At 41.4% G+C, this 25,409-nt stretch overlaps 1 protein-coding gene across 7 annotated transcripts in view; it reads right to left on the reverse strand.

Annotated features, from left to right (window-relative positions):
• The window catches only part of nbeaa (neurobeachin a), a 145,655-nt gene that overhangs the window by 33,131 nt on the left and 87,115 nt on the right, over positions 1–25,409 (reverse strand). For 2 of the 7 annotated variants that reach the window (XM_057820697.1, XM_057820696.1), the window contains exons 24-36: positions 17,067–17,284; positions 16,821–16,974; positions 16,061–16,084; positions 15,825–15,896; positions 13,359–13,539; positions 13,153–13,277; positions 10,974–11,039; positions 10,719–10,887; positions 10,161–10,537; positions 8,497–8,633; positions 8,269–8,426; positions 5,833–5,959; positions 2,246–2,373 (exon numbers count right to left, since the gene is read on the reverse strand). In XM_057820697.1, coding sequence (XP_057676680.1) covers positions 2,246–2,373; positions 5,833–5,959; positions 8,269–8,426; positions 8,497–8,633; positions 10,161–10,537; positions 10,719–10,887; positions 10,974–11,039; positions 13,153–13,277; positions 13,359–13,539; positions 15,825–15,896; positions 16,061–16,084; positions 16,821–16,974; positions 17,067–17,284 — 1,936 coding nt within the window. Of the gene's footprint in view, positions 1–2,239; positions 2,374–4,587; positions 4,708–5,832; positions 5,960–8,268; positions 8,427–8,496; positions 8,634–10,160; positions 10,538–10,718; positions 10,888–10,973; positions 11,040–13,152; positions 13,278–13,358; positions 13,540–15,824; positions 15,897–16,060; positions 16,085–16,820; positions 16,975–17,066; positions 17,285–25,409 lie in introns of all 7 variants that reach the window. The other 5 variants (XM_057820694.1, XM_057820695.1, XM_057820698.1 and 2 more) reach the window with 5 other exon arrangements.

Consider the following 25,409-nt stretch of genomic DNA (forward strand, 5'->3'; position numbering starts at 1 on the left):
ATTTTTATCATAATTTTATCAACAGAATTTCTAGGCGCAGCTGAAGCGTTGAGGGGGTCCGGTTTGGTGACCTCAGCATTGCATCTCTGCTTTTTGCAGATGATGTGGTGCGGTTGGCTCCATCAAGCCGTGACCTCAAACTCTCACTGGAGCCGTTCACAGCCGAGTGCGAAGCGGTTGGGATGAAGATCAGCATCTCCAAATCCGAGACCATGGTCCTCAGACAGCGTCTGCAGTAATGCGAACTCTGCACCGGTCCGTAGTGGTGAAGAAGGAGCTGAGCTGAAAGGCGAAGCTCTCGATCTACCAGTCGATCTACGTTCCTATCCTCACCTATGGTTACGAGCTGTGGGTCATGACCGAAAGAAAGAGATCCCGGATACAAGCAGCCGAAATGAGTTTCCTCCGCGGGGTGCCCGGGCTCTTCCTTAGCGATAGGGTGAGAAGCTCGGTCATCCGGGAGGGACTCCGCGTGGAGAGCAGCCAGCTGAGGTGTCTCGGGCATTTGGTTCGGATGCCTCCTGGACGCCTCCCCGGAGAGGTGTTCCCGGCATGTCCCACCGGTAGGAGGCCCCAGGGACGACCTAGGACACGCTGGAGAGGCTATGTCTCTCGGCTAGCCTGGGAACGCCTTGGGATCCTGCTGGAGGAGTTAATTGAAGTGGCTGGGGAGAGGGAAGTCTGGGCTTCACTGATAAAGCTGCTGCCCCCGTGACCCCACCCCGGAACAAGTAGAAGATGATGGATGGATGGATGGATGGATGGATGGATGGATGGATGGATGGATGGATGGATGGATGGATGGATGGATGGATGGATGGATGGATGGATGGATGGATGGATGGATGGATGGATGGATGGATGGAGGATGGATGGATGGATGGATGGATGGATGGATGGATGGATGGATGGATGGATTTAACTTGAAGTTGTTTTAGGCATATTGTAATTAACAATGAAGACAAAATGGATGACTATATCCATCAAAAATAATATTTTATTGCAGCTTTCTGACTTAAAACAGTAGTTGGAGACTACAGTTAAAGTTTTATTTTTTAAAAAGTGCTGCTGGTTGACATTTGTTTGGGCAAAGCACTGATATAAATTATGTCAATGACTCATTTATTTTCTTTAAACAAACTAAACAAAATCAAATAAGAACGAGGCAGACGGTAATAAATCAGTTTTCTTTATCTAACACTTGCTCGTAAACACAATCCAAATCCAATGTGAAAGCACACTCTCTTGTATGACAATTTGCAGTTTGAATGAGAGTTTGTGTTGAGACAGTTAAAAATGTTATAAATACTGTTATAAATGGGTTTATGTGTATGGATTTTTTATAAAAAGAATGAGACAAGTTTACTATCTCAGAATAATTCAAGTGCTAATATGCTTCTCCAAAACACAATACAGAAACATACAAACATATATGATTAGCATAATCGCAAACTAGCTTAGCGCTCCGTGCTAAGTGCAACAAAGAATACAAACAATACAATTAGCTTCATTTACTCACCTCTGACAGAGGCACATTGGATCTAACAACACAAAAGACACTCTAACTCTTGGCACTTCGTAGTACAGTGTTATTGATTCAGCTACCCAACCTGAGTGTAGCAGTGAACTCTCCCTCTTGCCGTAACTGCTGGCGCATGCGCAGCTTTACATTGAGCACATAGGCCAAAACAGGACTGCTCATAGCCTGCCGGCATAAATTGTTTATCAAATTCGTCGGCGACTAATTTATTCATCCGTTTAATCGATAGTTCCTGCAGCCTTAATTTACAAACTCACTCACTAATTCAGTAATTTACCTTTTCACTCATCTTTTAACAAAACAACTCATTTGCCTTTCCACTCACTCATTTACCTATGTACCGCCGACTCATTACAATTCACTCATTCACCATTTAACTTACTCGCTGATGTCCTTAATTCCTAACACGCAATTCACTTATTCACACATTCATTTCCAATAGACTTATCTCGCATGCTCACCAATTCACTCACTCATTCACCAATTTGCCCACTTACCCATCCGTTCACCAATTTATTTGCTCACTCATACACCAATTCATTCACTCACTTCTTCACTGATGTACTTATTTCCTCTTTCACAACTCACTCATTCACTCACTTGCTCAGTTGCTCACTCACTCACTCACTCAGACGGTGATAAGACAGGGTGGTGGTGCTTGCGCAGACGCGTATAGTAAGAAGGTTTGTTGTACAGCACCTGTACCTTCAATGAGCAGCTCCTGCCCATGACTCCCCAGCAGCGTGCGGGACAGGAACGGCGCAAAGTCCACAAAGATTTCCCTCAACAACGGCGCCACCTTCTCCAGCGCTCGTTCCAGCTTGGTGGTGATGCTGCAGGACGCCAGCAAACTGTGTTAGCCCGCCAGTGACGCCATAAGTAGAAGGTGGGCATGCGGGGAGGGGGCGCATGAGGCAACATAAAAGACAGGAAACACACAAACACATGGGGGTAGAGCGAGGTGATCTGGCTTTAAATCAAGAATAATTGTTTAGAATAAATGACCTCCATGTGAAATATGTTTGGCCAAACAATCTAAACATGCAAATCACGAATTTCTTTAAATGTGATAACAGAGAAAATAATGTTTAAACACAGAAAAAGACACACTTCTCGTGGCTGACATTTTGAGACGAATTTGATGTCAAATATTCCTAAGCTCTTTTGGGCCTGCCAGGATAAAAACAATAGTCCCACACTCGTTACCTCCTCTAGTGTAGCATTCTCTTTTTTTCATTTTGGGTACAGATAAAGTCTAGGGTGAAATGAAACCGAGTGTTTTTTCCAACCATGTATATACCCTTCCTCCTCTTCGTACAGCCAAAATCCCAAAATGGCATACTAACACTGCCTTGTCCTTTTCTCTATGTTGTTTTTCAGACCTTTAAATTTAAATTATTTTTTAATTATTATTTTTTTTCTCAATAGACATTTTTTTAAATAATACTTATCGTAATTTTTGGATTATAAGTCACTCCCTTTTCCCCCATTTTGAATCCTGCGGTTTATAGTCCAGTGCGGCTTATTTGTTGATTTATTTGGGTTAATAGGTAACACTTTATTTGACAGCGGCGTCATAAGACTACCATAAGACCGTCGTAACTATGACATGACACTATCTTTGGCATTATTGAATGCCTATGAAAGATGTCATTAAGTGTCATCCGGCCAATTATGTCACTAACTCCATTTATGTCCCTCTATGATCTTTTACATCCATTCAAAAGTGAGATAATTTGCCGGATGAGACAAAATGACATCCGTCATCAGCATTAATTAACGCTCATGGCAGTGTCGTGCCATAATTATGATGGTCTTATTACAGTTTTATAGCGCAGCAGTCAAATTAAGAGTTACCAGATACCATAACTAGCAATTAATGAAACAACTAGAACAGTAACTGAAGAAATAATTAGCACAGAACATGAATTTTGATTGTTATTTACATCTGTAGCGCTGCAATGCATTCTAGGAGGCATGTTGGACGAAAACAATGTTGATAATAGGTGGCAGCAGAGGTTGACTGTCTCCCCCAAGGGAGCAGTGATGGCCAAATGAAGCTTCTTGAAGGAATGAAGTAGTGCTGCAACGATTAATCGATTAACTCGAGTATTGGATTAGGAAAAAATATTCAAATTAAATTTTGTTGTTTCGAGTATCCATTCAATTAGCGTTGTAATGGTTAATTTTGAAAGTGTTTGCATGTAGTTTTATTGATTAGGGTAGATACACTGCCGTCTGGTCTGCCTCATTTCACATGGATGAATCCAACTGCTCCCTGTTAAGACCAACGCAAGCTAAGTTTTTGTTTGAGCTAATGTTTTTTAATGCATTCATAATTTAGTTTATAGCAGTATATTTAGCCGTTTTTTTGCGGGAATATGTGTCAGAACCATTTGTTAAGAGGATTGAAAAGAAAAAAAAAAACTAGCATAGCATCTAAGCTAGTGGACTTTTTCTAGGTAAGTTAGCCAATTGTTCTTTTGTTGTACATTGATCATTTAAAAAGAAGAAAATTCATACCGTTTGCGGCTCAGCTCAGGTATTTTAATTTTTCATGTTCCTTATCCGATTATTCGAACTAACTAGTCTATCGATTAATCGACTACTAAAATATTCGATAGCTGCAGCCCTACAATGAAGCTTTGCAGTCAATTGTTTCAAAGCTTCATGGTGGTTCATTGGTCTTATGACAGTCTTATGATGCCGTGGTCAAATAAAGTGTTACTGATTAATATCTTTTGGTGTAAATATCCCATTATACAGTGAGGACAGCTGCGGCTTATAGTCCGGTGCGGCTTCTACTGCCACCTGCAGGACTGTAGTGGAATGGCAAAACGACTTCCCTAACTGAAATTAGAAATGCGCGTCAAATTTTGCTAACAACACAAATATATATATATATTTTTTTTTTTAAATCAAGGTACTACTGTGTTTGCTACTTTTTAAACACATTGGTTTGTGTGTATTCCTGTGGAGAAGGTTAGATAGGGCACAGTTGGGGTATGGAAGGGGTAGGGGATTACATGCTGAAGCGTATTCCTTGCCTAAAACACTGTCCTGCATCTCGGGGGGCTGCCTGGAAGCCTGCCAGAGAGCTAAAAGACTTGAGCTCAGGGGGCGTCTGACCGCTGCGCAATGCACACTGCGCCACCTCACAATAGGCACTGCAACACAAACACACACACACTCAGGTGCACAAGCATGATTAACTCATTGGATGCCATTGACTATCGCTGTTAGTGGCAGCCAATGACTTAAGGGACACGCGCACACTAACCCCGCCCCCCAACATATTAAAATTATTGTTCAAAAATATGAATTACAAGACTATAATAATGATAACTTTAACTTTTATATTACACACTTCAAGGAACTAAATGAAATTTATGAGTATGAACCATGGTACAGAATGCTGACACGGGTGTCAGAATCATCTTTGTTGTGGGCCATATCTCCATTATGGTTTCCTTCAGAGGGCCATTATTTTTGGTGACAAGGGCTGCCACAATTAATTTTATAATCGATTATCAAATGAATAGACAATTGTTACAACCGTTGATTAACTTTTTGGGAGACATTGTTGACCTAAATGAACAAATCCTATTTCTTGAGCCTCTTAATGGCAAATATTCTCTTGTATATTGTGATTTTAAAAAAAGGAAAGTACAGTATTGTCTTTTCTTAAAATGTCTATTCATTTTAAATTTCTATGTATTTATATTTCTCATTAAAAAAAAGGAAAAACGGTCAATAATCTCTTCATTTAATTTTGTTTATTAGTATTTTTTTTTATTAAAGAGGAGATATAATATGTAATCTTTATTAATTTTTAATTTAAAAAGGGGAAAGCATCAGTAAATATTCTGCTCATATTTTTATTTAAAAACAAAAATATGTGAATATTTTATTTAAAAACATGTTTAAATACTTAGATTAAACATTCAGAAAAAATAGGTATTCTCTTATTTGATCTTTCATTAACGAATCCAGAAATTCTATTCAAAGTTTTACTGGAAAAGCCATGACATATACTGCAAGTTTAAGTAAAAGGGTGGGCCGAATCTGGCCCGCGGGCTTCATGTTTGACAACAATGACCTATGACATCACAGAATGTGGACTTGGGGTGGAGTTATTTACGGGAGAAATGAGGACCAATGAGAGAAGCGAGAGCCAGTGAAGCAGGAAGTAAACAAAACGGATTGAAGCCATACGAGGAAGTAAACAAAACGGATTGAAGCCATACGAGGAAGACGAAGAAGGGGGCAAAAGCTTGAAGGTTCTTTCTGACCTCATGTTCTCCATTGTGTCTTCAGGCATAGGCGCCACCGTCTGGACGGCGGGGAGGTTCTTGCTGGTCGCGCCGTTCACAAACGATGACGACGAAGACGAAGAGGACGACGCGGAATCCGTGGCGCCTGGACGGACAAAAGGAAGGGTAAGAAAAGAAGAAGGCGAGGAACAATGTGGTAACATCAGAGAAAACATTACATGAGGTAATGCAGATTTTCCGAGAAAAATATATATTTTTTATATTTACTAATTAAAGGTAAAAACAAATGTAAGAGTAACAAATAAGCTAAAAAAATGATTGCAGCATAAAACAATCAAATTTCTGTACACATACAGCATATAACAGACTGTATCATAAACTCCACCATCAGTTGACAAGACAGTTCCCATAGACATTGCGCCACGCCTTCCCATGGGGGGCCGACCCAGGCAGAACGTTGAGTTGGCTTTCACTGTGATAAACTTAAACACATGCTACATTCTAACCCTGGATTTAGATGGAAACAGGACGAAGGTTTTACTGTGTACAAGCAGGGATGAGTGTCTCAAGAGTGATTTGGTCGAGGATTCAAGTTAATTATTATATTAAATAAGGGTGTAACGGTACATGTATTTGTATTGAACCGTTTCGGTACGTGGTGCTCGGTTCGGAACGGAGGCGTACCGAACGAGTTTCTGACGTAATGTAACCCTTACTTTTCGAGGCTGTGAGTCGATCGGGTTACAGTTTCTTTGTATATATAAACACATAATAAAATAAATAATAGCCCATTTAAATAAAATAAATTGAAATTAGCTAAAACACCTGTAATTAAATAATAATAATACACAGCCATCCTGATTACACAATTAAATTTATTAATTTCTGTGTGGCGCTTTAACTTGAGAAAATCCACCAATAAAGCTTTTGAAAACCATTCATAAGAAAGAAAAAAAAAAGATTCATTGAGGCATTTCATTTCTAAAATACATGTTAAAATCTTTGTCATTGGGATTGCTTTTCTCTTTAGCACAGGACTTCTTCTTTCTTTCTTTCTTTCTTTCTTTCTTTCTTTCTTTCTTTCTTTCTTTCTTTCTTTCTTTCTTTCAGAAAGCTGACCAATACGCGGGGTCTGAAAGGCAAATTGTTGTTGGAATATCTTTAAATACCCGCTACTTTTTGAGCAGAATTCTAGCTTTGTATAGGCTAATGTTCCTATTGTTGAAAGCACAAAGGTGTGTAATAAACAACTTGCACATTTATATTTTGCATTTTGTTTTCTTACTGCACCGAAAATGAACCGAACCATGACCTCAAATCGGAGGTACGTACCGAACCGAGATTTTTGTGAACCGTTACACCCCTAGTAGAAATTCCGCAATTTAAGCTTTTATTTACAGAATTTTCAACTTAAAAAGCTCTTTGTTTTGTGACGGGTACCATGTTGAATTTTGTATCCTTACACAATAGCGGAATTCAACCTAAATAAGTTGTAATTGTATATAGAAAAAAAGGTTGCTTTTGTCGAGTAAAATTAAGATGATTCTGCATGCTCTCCTCGAGTATTAAGTGAAAATTTAGTGATTTATTAGCTGTTGAGAACTTGCACTAAATTAAAAAAATGTAAGTTGCTATTTTGGGCAAACACTATATGATATGTTAAATTAAGTTTTTGGAAATAGGCCCCCTACGGGTCGGCCCAGTGTCCCGTCAACTGATAGCGAAGTCTATGACTGTATACATATATATAGTATATAGTAATATATGTATATATAAATATACATACATACAAACACACACACACAACATATCCAAAAGTACACCCATTCATAAATACTGTATATACATAAAATATCACGTCAAATAAATGGAGTCATTTGCAAAAAAAAAAAAAAAAGCAACTAACAAAATATTTATTAAAAAAAAAAAATTTTTTTAAACACAAAAAAATCTGTAAATAATATACAGAAAGTATTGCTTTTTAACCCTTTATAGCACACTCAATGGCATTGAAACATGAGCATATTCAGACTATTTTTTTAAATGATCAAAAATGCACTTGTCCTGTAAAGTGTTAAAAAAGGAAAATGAACAACCAACTATATGCCTATCTAAAAAGAGACAATGAATAAAAATAACCTAAAAATGAAATCTATTTTTTGGTGCTGATAGAATTTGGAGCGACTGCTCGTTTTCCCTCTAATGGCCCTGGCTCTCACCGTGTGGTGAGTGCAGACAGCTTGGCGATCGATAAAAAAGAATCCATAAGAGGGAGCTCCATTACGCCCCTCGGATGCATGTCTGACTAACACAATGTCAAATGGATCTGCCCATTAGCATTCAGCGATGCGTCATATTGACCCGTACTCTAGCCGATTCTTAGAGCAAATGTGCTTTTTTTTTTTTTTTTGCTGGTCTAGACCGCCAAACTTATGGATGGACATGATCCGTCACCTGTGGTGTTGATCATGCTCTTGGGAGTGGCCGCAGCGGCGGCGGCAAAGATGTTGGGCGTGCTGCCGGCAGCGGCGGCGCCCCCAGTGGTGGGTGTGCCAACCGTGTTGACACACAGGCTCCCGGGCGGTGGCTTTTTCACAGGAACCACCACGCTCCTGTGAGACAGTGAGAGAAGGCGTTAACTATCGATGAGGTTCTAGACGGCAGGAAATGAGGAGACGGAACCTGTCAAACGAGTGAAACTGCATGGGCAGCATGGGGTGGGTCTTCAGAGCCGGGTCCGGGTGGTAAGGTGTCGGGCCGGACTCTTGGCCTGACTCGCTGCCGTCCAACGGAGCGGCCACTAGGCTCTTCAGAATCTCCTGCAACGGACAGAAATGCAAACATTTTTAACTCATTGGCTGGCGTAGGCGTCCAATCCATTTTGAGCTGGCAGTGAATGATCACTGATGTCAAAGATTTTTTTTTATTTTTTTTTTTAACTTAATCAATAACAGCAGTGAACGCACATTTTGTTATTGACTTAATTTTCAGTGCAGACAGAATCCAAAACTGATCTCAGTTTTACTGTACAATGAAAGACAACAGCAGCACACGTGACTGCAATGTTTATTTACACTATTATGCTTCTATAAAGTTATCGTATGCAATTGGTAAAACATTATCTCATTGGCTTCCATTGACGTCCAATCCATTTGAACTGGGAGAGCTTTTCCAGTTCAAATGAATATCTACTAGTGTCAAAATAATTTTGGAAAATTAGTTAATTATAATATTAATTATACAACCCCTAGCAAAAAGTATGGAATCACCAGTCTCCGATGAGCATTCACTCAGACATTTTATCATGTAGAACAAACTCAGATAAAAAACTTGATTGAAACTTGAAACTCAGATAAAAAAATAATGAATTAGTTCAAAAGTGCAACTCTTTAGCATTCAGAAACACTAAAAGAAATGAATAAAAAACATTGTGGTGGTTAGTAAATGTTACTTTTATAGAGCAAGTGCAGGGAAATATATATAGAATGACTCCATTCTGAGGGGAAAAAAAATGAAATCATGAGAAACAAACAAAGAAATAACAATCAAAACACATCTCTAGTATTTAGTAGCACCGCCTCTGGCTTTTATGACAGCTTGCAGTCTGAGGCATGGAATTGATGAGTATTCTTCATCAATCTGGTGCCAACTCTCTTTGATTGCATTTGCCAAATCATCCTTGCAGCTCGGAGCCTTGCTATGGACCATTTTTTTTCGATTTCCACCACAGGTTTTCAATAGGGTTGAGATCTGGGCTATTTGCAGGCCATGACATTGACTGGATGAGTCTTTCTCCAAGGAATGCTTTATCAGTTTTAGCTCTTTGGTATGATGCTTTGTCACCTTGGAAAATGACATATTTTCAATTGAAGGGATAAAAGAAGCTGTCTAAAATTTCAATGTAAACTTGTGCATTTATTGAAGATTTAACCACAGCCATCTCCCCAGTGTCTTTGCCTGACATGCAGCCCCGTACCATCAAGGACTGAGGAAATTTTGATGTTTTCTTCAGGCAGTCATCTTTGTATATGTCACTGGAACAGCACCAAACCAAAGTTCCAGCATCATCACCTTGTCAAGAGTCAAGAATCCACATTGGACAAGGTGTCAAGAGTCAAGAATCTGCATTGGACAAGGTGATGATGCTGAAAATTTTGTTTGGTGCTGTTCCAGTGAGATTGTTTCTCATGATTCCATATTTTTTTCCTCAGAAGGGAGTGATTCCATATATATTTCCCTGCACTTGCTCTATAAAGTAAGATTTAGAACATTCGAGTCACCTGAGTGTTTTCCGCCATTTAATGACAAAGCACATATTAAAAATGAACTTTAAAAATACACGTCACCTTGACGTTGATGCCTTTATTGGTCTGGCTGATGCTGGAAATGGACGAAGGAGGCGCCTGTCGGGGGTTGGGGTTGTGCGGGGAGTCTAGAAGGCTCTCCTGAGACCTCCCAACGTCCGACAGGCTACACAGCAGGTCGGCCTGGCCGCCGCCCATGTCCCGGTCCCGCTCTGTCTCCCGCCCCACCAGGCCCAGACCGAGCCCCAGGCCTATTTCGGAACCATTGAGGGAGCCGCCCACGTGGCCCTCCTCGCCGATGCCCGAGTCGGTGTGGGGCAGGCCGGCGCGGGGGGAGTCGTCCACTGGAGTGGGTGTCTGCTTCTCACGGTCTGAGAAGCCTGACGACGGGTGCTCTGGAGACACCAGGAAGGAAAAAACTGACATATTTGGAATGACCAACGGAAACACGTGTTACTAGCAGCCATTGACAGCGATAGACGGCCAATTCGTTAGAAATAGGAGGGGCAGGCAAAGATCAAACGATCGCTGTCAGCCCCTCCCAGATATCGCCGTCAATGGCAGCGACTGAGTTGATGAATATCGAAGGTTGGGAATCACCCGTGCTGGTGGGCGAGTTAATCTCATGTCGGATGCTGCGTCCCGACAGGCTGGTGGACCTGCTGATCTCTCTTTGAGGTTCCAAAATGTCTCGGTACTTGGACACCATCAGCACCGAGATAAAGTATACCACGGCCAGAGCCAGGAACTGAGCCTGCTTGCTGTCATCCTGCAGTGGAAGAAACCAAAAACACCGATCGGTTTAATATAACTCACACAATAGAATGCACGGTCCAGCTGAATCTGGATGCTTACCACGTCTCGAAAGACCACAGCACGCAGCCGGTTGATGTCCACGTCCTGCAGGAGTCGATCCGGGTCCTGTTGAAGATGGATGACACTCACTGGGTCAACGGTGGTGGTTGATGCTAACGTCCGATCAAATTTGGAGTCTGATATAACTGTTCATTTGTGTAGAATAATGCTGGTGATTTTTGAAAAGAAAATAGGGCAATGGGTTTTATTTGTGTGTTGTTTAAAAGCTAAAATGTGTGGTATTTTCATATGTACTCATGCATTCCCCAATGCGTTTTGATGAATATAGTTTTGTTTAAAATTATTCCTACAGCAGTTTAATGGTGTAGTTTACCACTTCATTTAATTTTATATTTTTGTATAAGTAAACTATTAAAAAAAAAATTTAAAAATACTTATACAGACTTCATTACCTATTGATGTGACACGTCGTCATTCTTTGCGTCACGCCTTATCAGAGGCGGCGGAGCTTCATTTAGTATAGTCAGGCGACGACGTTACATGCTCATGTCTAAACTGGATTCAAGCTTGGAGTTTTGAACTACGAAAGCTGTACCGCATACACACAGAAAGGATTGTCTCAGGAGTGATTTGCTCGAGGTTTCAAGGTAAATATTATATGTTTCGTACCATGCATGCAGTTTGAAACGTGAAAAAAATCAATGGGAAAATGGGAACCGCTATGGCATTGGCATCATTCTTCGACATATATGAGTAAAATAGATGCGTAACTGCCCGGTTTTTTGCTCTTTTAACAAAGATCAAGACAGTTAAGCATTTATTCACCAGAATTTTCGCCAGAAAAGCTCCTTTTACGCCAGGCGGCCACTAGCCTCATTAGCTAACATTGTAGCTTTGTGCTTACGTAGTCAATATACATAAAATAACGCTAACTGCACGGTTTCTTTGCTTTTAACCAAAAATCGAGACTGTTTTACATCCATATCTATGAATAATTTGGGGATTTAAGCATTTATTCTAAAGAATTTTCGCCAGAAAAGCTCCTGTTACGCCAGGCAGCCACTAGCCTCATTGGCTAACAGTATATAGTGTATAATGATAATAAAGGGCTATTCTATTCTATAATAAGTTGTGATTGTATATAGAATTTATTAATAATCTATTTACATATTATTTATGATTGATTCTGCATGTTTTCCTCAAGTATTGTTTCTGATGTTAAATTGCGCTATTTATTAGCTGTTGAAAACTAAGGTAAATTTAAAAAAAAAAAAAATGAAGTTGCTATTTTGGTCAAAAACTATTGATCCTGAAAATATAGGTGATTATCTCTGCATTTGGTGATTTTTGTGTATTTAGTGTAAAATCTGAGACTTTTATAGCCATTTTTAGTTGTGTTATAACTATATAAAAATAATTTATCAGGATTTTATAAGGGAACGACTTTGAATTTTTTGATGCCGCTGCTCATGGAGACTCATATATGGCTAAGGTAGGTGCCTGTTTTGGTTTTATGTCGGTAGCAGCTTTGGTTTTGAAAATATTTGGATTTGAAGTTTTGGGGGGAAAAAAACACTCCCTACGAATCGGCCCCGTTTCCCGTGTCATGTCAATAGGTTATGAAGTCTATGACTTATAATTGAGACCTGCACATTTGTGGTTATGTAGGCCACACTTACATGAGCCAAAATGTGATGTTTTTTTTTTTTTTTTTTTTTTTTAAGAGTTGTTCGATATTATCGGGTAGCCGTTAATATTGGCCGATAAAAGCATTATAAAAGAATATCTGATACTATTGACATAATTTTTTTTCATTATCAGTCTTGGGCCAAATCGCATGTTGCCTTCAAAGTGAATGCAGAAGCCTTCTGCCTTTATACAAGGGCTTGTCACAGCTTACCACAGCTTCTTAGTTTTCCAAAGGATGTTTATTTGGGAAAACCTAGAAGTTGTTGCATTTATCATTATTAAAGCATCCAGTGGGGCATCACAATACAATTAGGTATGTTAAATCCACGACTGCATATATCGGTATTGGATTTTTTGGAGATGGACAATATCGGGATATCGGTTCAAAAATCATTATCGGACTTTTTTTTTTTTTTAATTCTCAACAATAGTCTTTTGCCCTGTAAATGGTTAAGCATACTAAACTGATGGGGTTTTTTTTAGGTCAAATGTTGGCCTGTGTAAGTAATAAAGAGAACAAGTGTGCCACCTTGCTAGCGGTGGTGCTGGCGTGCAAGCTGTCCTGCGACTTGCTGCTGGTTAAAGAAGACTTGCAGTTGCGATCCCGCTGCCTCTGCCGGCACTCCAGGCAGTTCCTCACCGCTACACAGCACACTGACACACACACACAGACAAACACAACATGTCAGTAGAAGTATAGGAAAAAGACACCTGAGACAGACATCCACTGCCCACCCAGTCTCAGGCACTGCCTCATGAGGCCTCCGGAGGACATGTTCTTCTCTGCCTCGATCTCGCTGAAGTTGAGCGAGCTGGCAAACACCAGCACGTCCACCATAGCCATCAGCCGCGACAGGAAGGTGACAGCCGTCTCCGACGACATGCCCTGTGTCGCCTCGATGTTCTCCAACTCCGTCTAAATGTGTGGACACGCACGCACAAGATGAGAGTAATGTCACTGTTCAGACGCGGGGGTGAGCAAACGTTTGTGCTCAAGGGTCACTCAACTCGTAGGCTGCCATTGACCGTGAAAGACGTCCAAACCATTTGAAGTGGGAGGGTTGGCAGCGAATAAACATTCACCCTCCCGAAAATGAACTGGAAGTCTATTGCCGTCAATAGCAAATGCTTAGGTCATAATGAAATGTTCGTACTCGAGGTTTTTTTTTCATAACTTGATCATAACTAACCAATTAATTTGTGGAAAAAATTATTGATATAAAATTTGGTTGATTTAAAAATAAAGAAATAACTCAAATACATTTTAATTTGAAAATGCAACTTCAGAAATCAGCTACAAAAAAAAGCAAAAGAGGCGGCAAATATTACAGTACTTTAAACCCTTTAATGCCTAAAGTTACTTTTAGCTCTTTCAGTGACATTGAAAATGCAAGACGTTCAATCATGTAGCATCTAATCATCCTTTTGCTGTGACCTGAAATGAGTATGTCACGAGTAGATGCTCCAACACTTTAAACGGATTGGATTTCGAGAGCTAACAATTGTAGACAATGAGTTAACAAATATACATAAAGCATTGAAAGAATACAGAACATTAATTGTATAAATAAAAAGTAATAAATATGGAAAATTACATTTAAAAAATACAGCTAAAACATAGAAAATCTTGAATTAAAATAATCAACTATTCCTTTTTATTAATTTGTCTATATTTCCCTCCAAAAAATGTCAATTTTTAAAATTTGTTTATTTTTTAAATTAATTTTCTAGATTTCTTTTTATTAATTTTTCTTTTTAATTCATGAATTCCCCCTCCTCCCCCAATTTAGTTTTCTATATATGGCGGAAAACAAAACAGCAGTTTCTGCTCTTGCACCCCTTTTTAAAATGCTGTATTTTAAGACAAAAGAACTGTTGTGTTTGATAGAACAATATGTCTATATGTTGCCAAAGCAGATTCATTAAGCATTAAGCCCCCGAACAATTTTTAATTTGTCCGTTTTACCCTGGAGACCCCCATTTACAGACACTGCGCAACAGCTTTTGTTTCAACCCAGCCATAAATAGAGGGTAAGTAATTATATTTATTATTCGAAATGTCCATCAATTTTAGCTTAGAATCATTAATTGATGTTTAATATTTAGTTTTAGAAAAAAGCGACTTTATAAAATTATTCACGCGCATATTTTAAACTTTTAAACAAATTACGTCACAATGAAAAAAATAGTGTCTGTAAATAGGTCACGACAATCTACCTCATAACTATCGCTTGATTGTATTTTTTTGTTACTGTCGCATTTTCCCCGATATATTAGATGATGAATAATCGATCCAAACAAAGAATTTAGGGGAAAAAAAGTTTAAAAGGGTAAATATTTGAAAAAGAAAATCTCAACCACTCCTTGATGTCTGCGATTTTTGCATTGCGACCCTTGTTATATTACCGTGTTTCACCCATAAAATCCCCAAAAAGGCTGTGGCCATTCACACAGCTGTGTCTTGACACTCGCTTAGACATGCTACACGGAGTTTATGGATCGAAACAAAGTAAGTACGCGACAATAATCGTTAAAATAATGGTGTCTTTATGCTCTCTCATGCTCTCACCTCGAGTTGGGGATTAGGGGTTAATTTTTTATTTAATGCCCTCCTGTTCAAAATATTTCTTCCCTCAGAAAATTGAGATTTTAAGCTTTCCAATGATGTATCACACATGCATATTGGACAATTTTGAAATTTGGCCAAATTTGCGGTCTCAGAGCGGAACTTCAAGTCACCTGAGTGTTTTCTGCCAATTTTTTTATTTATTTTTTATTATTATTTTTCAATTAGAATGATTGGACGCCTACCAAAAATATATTTCACTTCGTGGCAAAAGGATGAGTGGACGTCACACGATTGGACTTATAGCATCAGCAATGGCAGTGAACAGTTAAATGTAAATTCAGGAGTCAAGGGGGTTAAAAATGACTGCGGCCCAAGGTCATACTTCGCCGACCAGTGACTGACAAGCTCAGAGAGTGAGGGTGTGCACATCATGCCGGCGGCGGCATACGTGAATTACGTGCGACCGATCAGTGCGATAATCCACAAATCCATCACACACACACATATCTCCATTGAGGCAGGTGAAAGTGCACAGACAAGCGCGATTAAGAGGTGCAAAAGACTGGTGCGAGGGGCTCCTCTGGTTGTGACGTCATTAAGTTGTTGGTTTTTTTTTTTCTCTCTTTACCCACCTCGCCCCTTTCGCCTCCTCCCCCCGGGACGGGCGTCACCTCCTCGCCCTTCGCGGCCGCTCCTGTCCTCCTCTTTAAAGGTCCATACAAACGGAGTATAGGAATAACTAATACAGCATAAAAGTGAATTCTCCCAAGTCTAACAGTAATGATTCCCCAAAATTCATACAATGGGAGCACCCTGTCGACCAAAAAGGAAGGAGGAGAATAAAAAGGAAGAAAAGAAGCAAACTTACACTGCTGGCACTACTCTTAGAGGTCTGCACATGCAAAAACACACAACAACCAAAAGACGACAAAAAACACACAGAGAGAGGAAAAGAAAGAGGAATTTAAAACGATAACAAATGAAGTTGTTCAGGTCAGAAAGATGTTGAAACACGAAGCAAATCAAAAAACTTTAACCTGTTAAAGGGTACTGATTATTCTTAATAGCTGCCATTGACAACATTCGACGTCTAATCCATTTTGACTGGTAGAGCAAAATTAGTGTTCGTATTTTCGACCCTCCCAGTCAAAATGTATTGGACGTCCAGCACCATTAATGGCAGCTAAAGGAGTTGATCATTTATATGGGCTGGTCAAACAAAACCGTAACTATAATATGGTCCAGTTTCTTTGCATTTGTATGAAATCTGGTGGTAGCATTTTGGATTAGCTGCAGCTTCCCGGTTAATTTTTTTGTGAAAAATACGGAATTGAGCAATCGCTGGCAACTCTCCCAATCAAAAAGAATAGGATGTCTATTGCCGTCTGTGGCAGTCAAAGAGTTAACTACAACCAGAATTCGTACACAGGGTACACTATCAACTTGGGGGAAAATAAAGCTCGATAGTCCGAAAAATATGGTAAATTGATTGGAAAGAAGCATAAAGGATTTCCTTTATTTATTTTTTCAAATTAATAAAACACGACAGGTCCCACCACAAGGTGTCACTGTCATGACAAGAAGCGGCTGCAGTGTTCCCTCTCCCGCCACAGTGTGGAGCCACTTACGGAGGGTGAGGTGGCGGCGGACAAGAGCGGCAGGATGCCACCACAAGCGATGATGATGTTGTCCACCATCTGGGAGATGAGGTGGATGGTATTGTGCACAAAGATGATGTTCTCGTTGCTGTTGACAAAGTCCATCACTGACTTGGTAGAGTGGCTGAAAAGAAAAAATGGCAGTTTCGCTTATCACTCAATGGCAAGTTGAGAAATTTGTGAAAAGAGCTACTGTAACTGGCGTAAGGAGCTAACCTTCTCCACACGTGCACGTCGGTCTCCAGCGCAAAGAGAAGGTCGGTGAGCAGCCTCTGGTGCATGGGCGACCATTTGAACTCTGGGATACGGAACATGGTGGTGCGCGGCCCAGGGCTAAACTGCCGCCTCTGCTCCTCCGTCATGGGCATCCCCCTAAATCCCAGATCCACGCGGAGGTCTCGCTCCAGCTGTGAGGCGCTGCGGCCGTGGAGAGCCTGATATCAAAGGTTAATGATGTGTCAATTGAAACCGAACTATAAAACCCTAACAGTTTCTTTTTTTAAAATTGATATTTAAAACACCAATTGACAGAAACACACGCTCAAACCATTTCAACTGAGGATCACTTCCAGCCCCTCCCAATTAAAATGGATTGGAAGTAAATGGCAGCTACACTGCTGGTCAAAAGTATTGGCACCCCTGCAATTCTGTCAGATAATGCTCAATTTCTCCCAGAAAATGATTGCAATTACAAATGCTTTGGTAGTAATATCTTCATTTTTTTTCTTGCAATGAGAAAAAAAAAACGAAGAGAATGAAAAAAAGTTAAATCATTATCATTTTACAATAAACTCCAAAAATGGGCCATACAAAAGTATTGGCCCCCTGTGATGCTGCTCTAATTTTATGCAATTAACAGCACCTGTTACTTACCTGTGGCACATAACTGGTGGTGGCAATAACTAAATCCCACTTGCAGCCAGTTAAAATGGATTAAAGTTGAATCAACCTCTGTCCTGTGTCCTTGTGTGTACCACATGGAGCATGGAGAAACGAAAGAAGACCAAAAAACTGTCTGAGGACTTGAGAAGCAAAATTGTGAGGAAGCATGGGCAATCGCAAGGCTACAAGTCCATCTCCAAAGACCTGAACGTTCCTGTGTTTACCGTGCGCAGTGTCATCAATAAGTGTAAAGCCAGTGGCACTGTGGCTAACCGCCCCAGATGTGGACAGAAAGGAAAAATTGACGAGAGATTCATTGAAAAATTGTGCAGATGGTGGATAAAGAACCTCGACTAACATCCAAACAAGTTCAAGCTGTCCTGCAGTCCGAGGGTACAACAATGTCAACCCATACTATCCGTCGGCGTCTGAATAAAAAGGGACTCGATGGTAGGATATCCAGAATGACCCCACTTCTGACCCAGAGACATACAAAAGCCAGGTTGGAGTTTGCCAAAACTTACCTGAGAAAGCCAAAAGCGTTGTGGAAGAATGTTCTATGGTCAGATGAGGCAAAAGTAGAGCTTTTAGGGAAAAGGCATCAATATAGAGTTTACAGGAAAACGAGGCCTTCAAAGAAAAGAACACGGTCCCCACAGTCAAACACGGCGGAGGTGGCACTGGACTTCTTGACCGTGTGCATGGCATTATGAAGTCTGAAGACTACCAGCAAATTTTGTAGCATAGTGTAGGGCCCAGTGTGAGAAAGCTGGGTCTCCCTCAGATGTCATGCAGGACAATGACCCAAAACACACATCAAAAAGCACTAGAAAATGGGTTGAGAGAAAGCACTGGACACTTTTAATGTGGCCAGCAATGAGTCCAGACCTGAATCCCATTAAACACCTGTGGAGAGATCTGAAAATGGCAGTTTGGAGAAGGCACCCTTCAAATCCTAGAGACCTGGCCAAAGAAGAATGGTCTAAAATTCCAGCAGAGCATTGTAAGATCAGGCATGAAAATGGGTCAGGGGTTAAAAAGGTGAGAAAGGTGTGGAGGAAATATGTTCCGGCGTTCTGCCAAAATGTCCTCCGTTAGCGAAACGTCCTACATGAGGCGAATTTGACTATTTTAATTTTTCACATGAGGCTTAAGATTCGAGTTAGTGGGGATTTAATTAGTTGAAGGAGTTGATTTCAACCACCATTGACTCACGCTAGCTTAGCCACTCCGGAGCCCTGAAACTAACAAATAACTGGAAAACTGCACAGAATTTGTTCAAATCAACTCCAACGACTAATTAAACCCCGGCTAACTCAAAGATTAAGCCTAATGTAAAAAATTCTGAACATCCCCTTTAAAATAAAGACCAGTGAATATGGCCATTAAATGTTGTCTATAAAAGTTTTAGAGCAATAAAACAACAAAAATGAATGAAATGAACAAGAATCCTTCAAAGTACTTCATAATGGGTCCAAATTATTTTTCGAACAGATCATGTGACCTTAGAGACAGCCGTTTGCATCGCTTAGCCAAAACTACAGCTGAGGAGGCAAGATGGATATTTAGAATTTCTTTAAACCTATGCTATCAAAACCTTCAACAACAACTGAGCTGTAACCAAGGATTGAACACGAGCAGTATGAAAAAGTCCTGGCTGTCGTGTTACGTGTTGTGCTGTAATTCCAAGTGGTGCTTGAATTGGATGCTTATAGCGGTCGACAGTCTTTTTGAGCCAGCGCAAAGTTCGCAGCGCACGGAGATGTTTTGTCATATTTACTGGACAAAAATGTGAAGTAATGGCTGTGTTTCCAGTGTGCAAATGCACCCGTTTTTAGTATATCTCCTGCCTATTTCATTGCATCCTGGCGAGGTAGCAAGGCTATGTTGTTTTGGCCACGAACTCCCAGCGCTCACGGCTCACGCATCATGGTAATACACGTGACCAGTTTTTTTTCCATCCCCGATTAGAAAATGTGACACGTGATGTCACTCCCATGACTACAGTATTCTTCATTCTACATACATTATGGGGCAACAACAAAATAGTAACGCACAGGCATCAAGGAAAGTAACTTTAATCAGATTACTGATTTAGAAAAATGAACGCGTTAGATTGCTCTTTACTGAAAGAAAGTAATCAGATTACAGTTACGCATTACTCACATAACGTGTAACTGACAGCACTGCTTTTATATTACTCTTCTGCCCTCAGCCGAGCGTATGGCTACTCGACTTTGGCAGCGAGCTAAACCAACAAAGAAAAATGGAGGCCCAAACTCCTTCCTCTCATTTATTTCTTCGCGTGAACGTGTGCGCGTGTGTGTGTGTGTGTGGTAAAACTGAAACATACATAAATAACAACAAAATAACAGAATAGACACACCAAAATTACATCTAACCCATTGTTAAAACGTACAAACTTACAGATTTTGTTTTGTCAAGGGTTCCCAACGATGTATGGTGCAGAGGAGGTGTGCAACGTCTTAACACCTCAAGGCCTCTTTTCCAACTGAAACAAAAAGTTCTTTCTGCCTGCTGCTTACAGCAAGTCGCCACTAGGGGAAGCCGAGCGCAAACAGCAATACCAAAGAAAAACTTAAGATTCTGAGTTAGAATAGCGACATCCTGTGGACGGATGAACAATGTACAATCTTAGAAAGAAATTAAACCCAAAAAGTAGTCAACATAAGACCAGAGGACATAACACTCCCCGCCTGACATCTGCAAGATGTCAGCCCTTAACTAATGAACGATACACAACAATAACTCGTTTTACATGCTACCCTTAGACAGCAAAAGCACAACTTCACGAATTGGGCGAATGTAAAACCTATTCTCGCCGTTTCGGCAAATCTTAACCTCAACTTTTCTGACATTACCGTCCTCACTTGGGAAAGATTTTGTGATCAGTCCGAGTGGCCAATTATTCCTATGTTCTAGAGACTCCCTCATTAAAACAACGTCGCCCATTTGAAGGTTCGGCTTTTTTATTTTCCACTTGCGACGAACCTGCAAGCCTGCGATGTATTCTTTCTGCCAACGACTCCAGAAAACATTAGCTAAGTACTGCACGCGCTTCCATTGGGCTTTGAATAGGTCACTGGTCTGAAACTGCCCTGGTGGAATCGGTGGTGTGCCAACCTTTTGCGTGAGTAGCATCGCAGGAGTAAGAATGACTGGGTTTTCGGGATCTGTAGAAACGGCTGTTAGCGGACGGGCATTTACAATTGCGGTGACTTCAGCTAACAATGTCACGAGTACTTCATGTGTGAGCTTCCCATATGGATGTTCAAGGAGCATTGCATTGAGGATTTTTCGGGTGACGCCGATCATGCGTTCCCAGGAACCAGCCATATGGGATGCATGTGGAGGATTGAACTGCCATTTGCACGCACTGTCTTTCAAGAATGTGCCTATTTTGTCATTGTGACAGCCTAGTTTGTCTATTTGGAGCTCTTTGCAGGCACTCACAAAATTTGTCCCACAATCAGATCTCAAGAGTTTGGCACCACCTCGGATGGCAAAGAAACGACGCAGTGCATTAATGAACGACGATGTGTCCATTGACTCAATCACTTCAATATGAATTGCACGTGTACTCATGCAGGTGAATATGACTGCCCATCTTTTAGCATCTGCATTAGCACCACGCGTTTTTCTCACTGTAACGGACCAGGGACCGAACACATCAAGGCCTACATTTGTGAAAGGAGGGTCCGTGGACAGCCTGTCTTCAGGTAGCTCAGCCATGATCTGTTCAGGTTGCCTGCCCCTTAATTTGCGGCATGTGATGCACTTGAAAATCACACTGCTTACTGCTCTTTTTCCTCCCACAATCCAAAAGCCCCCTGCTCTGACTGCTCCCTCCGTGAAATGCCTTCCCTGGTGACATAATTTTTCGTGAAAGTGTCTTATTATGAGCTGAGCAAGATGGTGCTTTCCAGGGATTAGTATGGGATTGGTTTCTTCTGCAGACAACTGTGCTTTCTTTAGTCGGCCTCCAACTTTAAGGAGCCCTTGCGTGTCAACAAATGGATTCAGTTTGCTGAGTGGACTTGAGTTTTTTAAAGCTGTGCCTTTTTCAATGCATCCAATATCTTCTGCGAAGACCTCTCTTTGAACGGTGCGAATGATCGTGGTCTTGGCTAGTTGCAGTGACTTTTCAGTTAAATGTTTGTTGCAGTTGTGCCAGCCACGACAGGAAACCTCAGAGTTGTTCTTGAATGATTGAGCTATATGTTGGAGTTTTGCAATAGCCTTTTGCAGCACCTTCCAACTTGAAAACCTTTCAAATCTGGCACTATTAAACTGGCCTTTTGATAGGGTGGTAGTGCAAGTTGTTACCTCAGGACGCAACTCACAGTCAGTCTCTGGGTCTATGAGATCGAAGGTTTGACTTCGAACTTGACTTTGGTCCAACCTGGAGAGGAAAGCTGGGCCTCTGAGCCAGGTGGAGCTGGAGAGCTGCTCAGCGGGCAACGCTCGTGTGGCATGGTCTGCCGGATTTAAGTGTGTGGGCACGTAATGCCACTGGTGAGTTTGTGCAAAGCGCCTGATGCGTTCGACTCTGTTGTGCACATAAACGTGAAAGCGTCTCTTGGTGTTTGAGATGTACCCAAGCACTACCTTTGAGTCTGTGTAAAGATTCACCTGATCGACTGTGACATCCAGCTCCTCTAGAACCAACTCTGCTACTTCCACGGCCAGGACTGCTGCACAGAGTTCAAGTCGGGGTATGGTGATGTCTGGTTTAGGAGCTAAACGTGCTTTGCCGAGGAGGAATCCCACTTCGCTGTGTCCGTCCTCATTTGTGAGTTTGAGGTATGCTACCGCACCTACGGCTTTTGTGGAAGCATCACAAAAAACGTCAATCTCTATTCTTTGGGCTGCAGACAGCGGTATTGAAGTGTACATTCTGGGAATTTCAAGATGTTGTAGGTGTTCGAGGGAACTTTTCCACTTTTGCCACTGTTCTAATTTGTCTTTTGGCAGTTCAGTGTCCCACTCTGAAACATTTGTGGAAATGTCTCCGAGTATGGTTCTACCCCCTACGATTACTGGAATAGCAAAACCAAGTGGGTCGAACACACTGTTGATAACTGACAGAACTCCCCTTTTTGTGAACGGCCTTTCATTTACTCTTACTTGGAACTTGAATTGGTCAGTCGACAGCTCCCATCCTAAGCCCAAACTGCGCTGCATTGGTGGGGTAGTCTGCCCAATGTCAAGACCTTGCATGCCTACAGCACGATCTTCGGTTGGAAAGGCTCCTGTTATGAGAGGACAATTGGATGAGATTTTGTGCAGGCGTATGTTACACTGAGCCAGCATCTTCTGTGCCCTACTAAGAACATCAATGGCCTGCTCTATGGAAGAGAATGACTTTAGCCCATCATCTACATAGAAGTGCCGTTCAATGAATTCTTTTGCGTCACTGCCAAATTCCATTTCTCCTTCTATGGCTGTTCTTTTCAGTCCAAAGATGGCGACTGATGGGGAAGGACAATTACCAAACACATGGACAGTCATCCTAAATTCTTGCACTTTTCCATCAAGGTCATGATTTTGGAACCACAAGAAACGAAGGTAGTTACGGTGGTCTTCTCGTACTACAAAGTTGTGAAACATATGCTCCACATCTGCCATAACGGCGTATGGGTCGGACCTAAACCGCATCAGAACTCCTACGAGAGTGTTGTTAAGATCTGGTCCCTTGAGGAGCACGTCATTGAGAGAAACATTGTCAAGTTGAGCACTCGAATCAAAGACTACCCTAATTTTTTCTGGCTTTTGCGGGTGGTAAACGCCAAAACTAGGGAGATACCAGCACTCTTGATCTGGCGCCAGTGCGGGCGCTGGTTCGGCATGGCCCTTGCTGAATATTTTCTCCATAAACTCAGCGTAATGCGCTCTCATTTCAGGTTTTCTTCTCAGCGTTTTGCGGAGCGACATTAAACGATTGTAGGCCTGCTCCCGATTGTCAGGTAGGCGCCGCCTAGGTGAGCGGAATGGAAGTGGAGCTACCCAGTTATTCGCCTCATCTTTAGCAAAGTTGTTGTGCATAATGTCTAGGAACAACGCATCTTCTGCCGAAAGTGCAACTTTGTCGTCATTTGTTGTTTGTTGGAAAATATGTTGTCCTAGTTCCGCTTGTGTGTTTAGTGGATCGTTTTTGGTGTATTTCTCTTTGATAACGATTGTGTTTTCGCAAGGACTGAGGAACGTGGGACGTCCACTGTTTAGAACGTTCGTCTTAAATGAGTTCAATGTGGGTTTATGAGCTCCAGAGAGACAGACATCACCTATGACAACCCATCCTAAATCGAGACGCTGGGCATGAGGTGCATTGTTTGGCCCATTTACCTGACCACGAACTTTATGAGCCTGAATGATGTCCCTTCCCAGGAGCAGAAGAATGTCTGCCGATGGGTCGAGAGGAGGAATCTGTGAAGCGATTGATCGCAAATGAGGGTGAGCTGCTGCTACCTCAGGGCTGGGAATTTCGTCTCTATTATCTGGAATCTGATCACATTCTGTTATTGTAGGCAGCATCATGGAGACCTTACCATCTACATCTTCTACAACAAAGCCATCAGCTTTACGACCTTGTGTCTCTGATAAACCTGCACATGTTCTCATGGTGTATGGGAATATGGTACCTTGCACATTAAACATGTCAAAAAACGCAGATCTGGCTAAGGATGAATTGCTCTGATCATCCAACATGGCATATACCCTCTTTTTCTTTTCTGGAGAAGTTCGGCGATATACATTAACTAAACAGATCTTTGAGCATGATTTTCCTTTTACGCCTTGCCCACATACTTCTGTGCAACTGGCTGTGTTCACAGGATTTGGGCCCTCAGACTCCCCGCCGTGACTCTGGGTTGGGGGATTAAAGTCTTGAGGTGTCCATGGAGGTGGACCGACATGCATGGCAGACACATGAGCATCGCTATCACATTCTGAGCATTGGATAATAGCTTTACAGTCTCGAGCCCTGTGATTTGTGGACGCACAACATTTAAAACAAATGGCGTGCTCTTTGAGAATGTTCTTTCTTTCGTCTAGTGTTTTCATTCTAAACCCCCTGCATTTGACGAGTGAATGTGGTTTTTGGTGGATAGGACATCGTTTGTCTGGATCGAGTGCTGTCAATTTAGCCGGACTGATCTCTATTTTATTCACCGCCAATGGAACTCTGTATTTGTCTCGTCTTACTGATGTCTTATCAACCCTTGGATTTATTACGTTTGAACACTGTAACATAAAGCTAGGGTCTGTTCTCATTTCAGCGTAGTCATTTACGAACCGCACAAAATACGAAAAAGGTGGATAGACTGCACCGTTTTCCCTTTTGTATTTGGTACCTTGTGTAACCCATGACTCCTGGAGTCCATATGGGAGTTTTTCAACTATCGGGTTTATGCCCCTTGGTGTGTCGAGAAAGCTAAGACCCGGCAAATAACTTTCACTTTTGGCATACGATAGCTCTAACAGAAGATCAGCAAGCTCCTGCAGTAAGTGAGTGTCTTTGTTGGAGATTCTTGGAAAAGTCTGCAACCGTTGGAAGAGTGAGGATTCAATTACCTCTGGAGAGCCATAAGTCTTGTCTAGCCGCTGCCACAGACGTTGGAGACCTGCCTGTGGATTACTCACGTGGACCGCCCTGAT

Source organism: Corythoichthys intestinalis, chromosome 18 (assembly GCF_030265065.1).
Source record: "Corythoichthys intestinalis isolate RoL2023-P3 chromosome 18, ASM3026506v1, whole genome shotgun sequence".
Lineage (NCBI taxonomy): Eukaryota > Metazoa > Chordata > Actinopteri > Syngnathiformes > Syngnathidae > Corythoichthys > Corythoichthys intestinalis.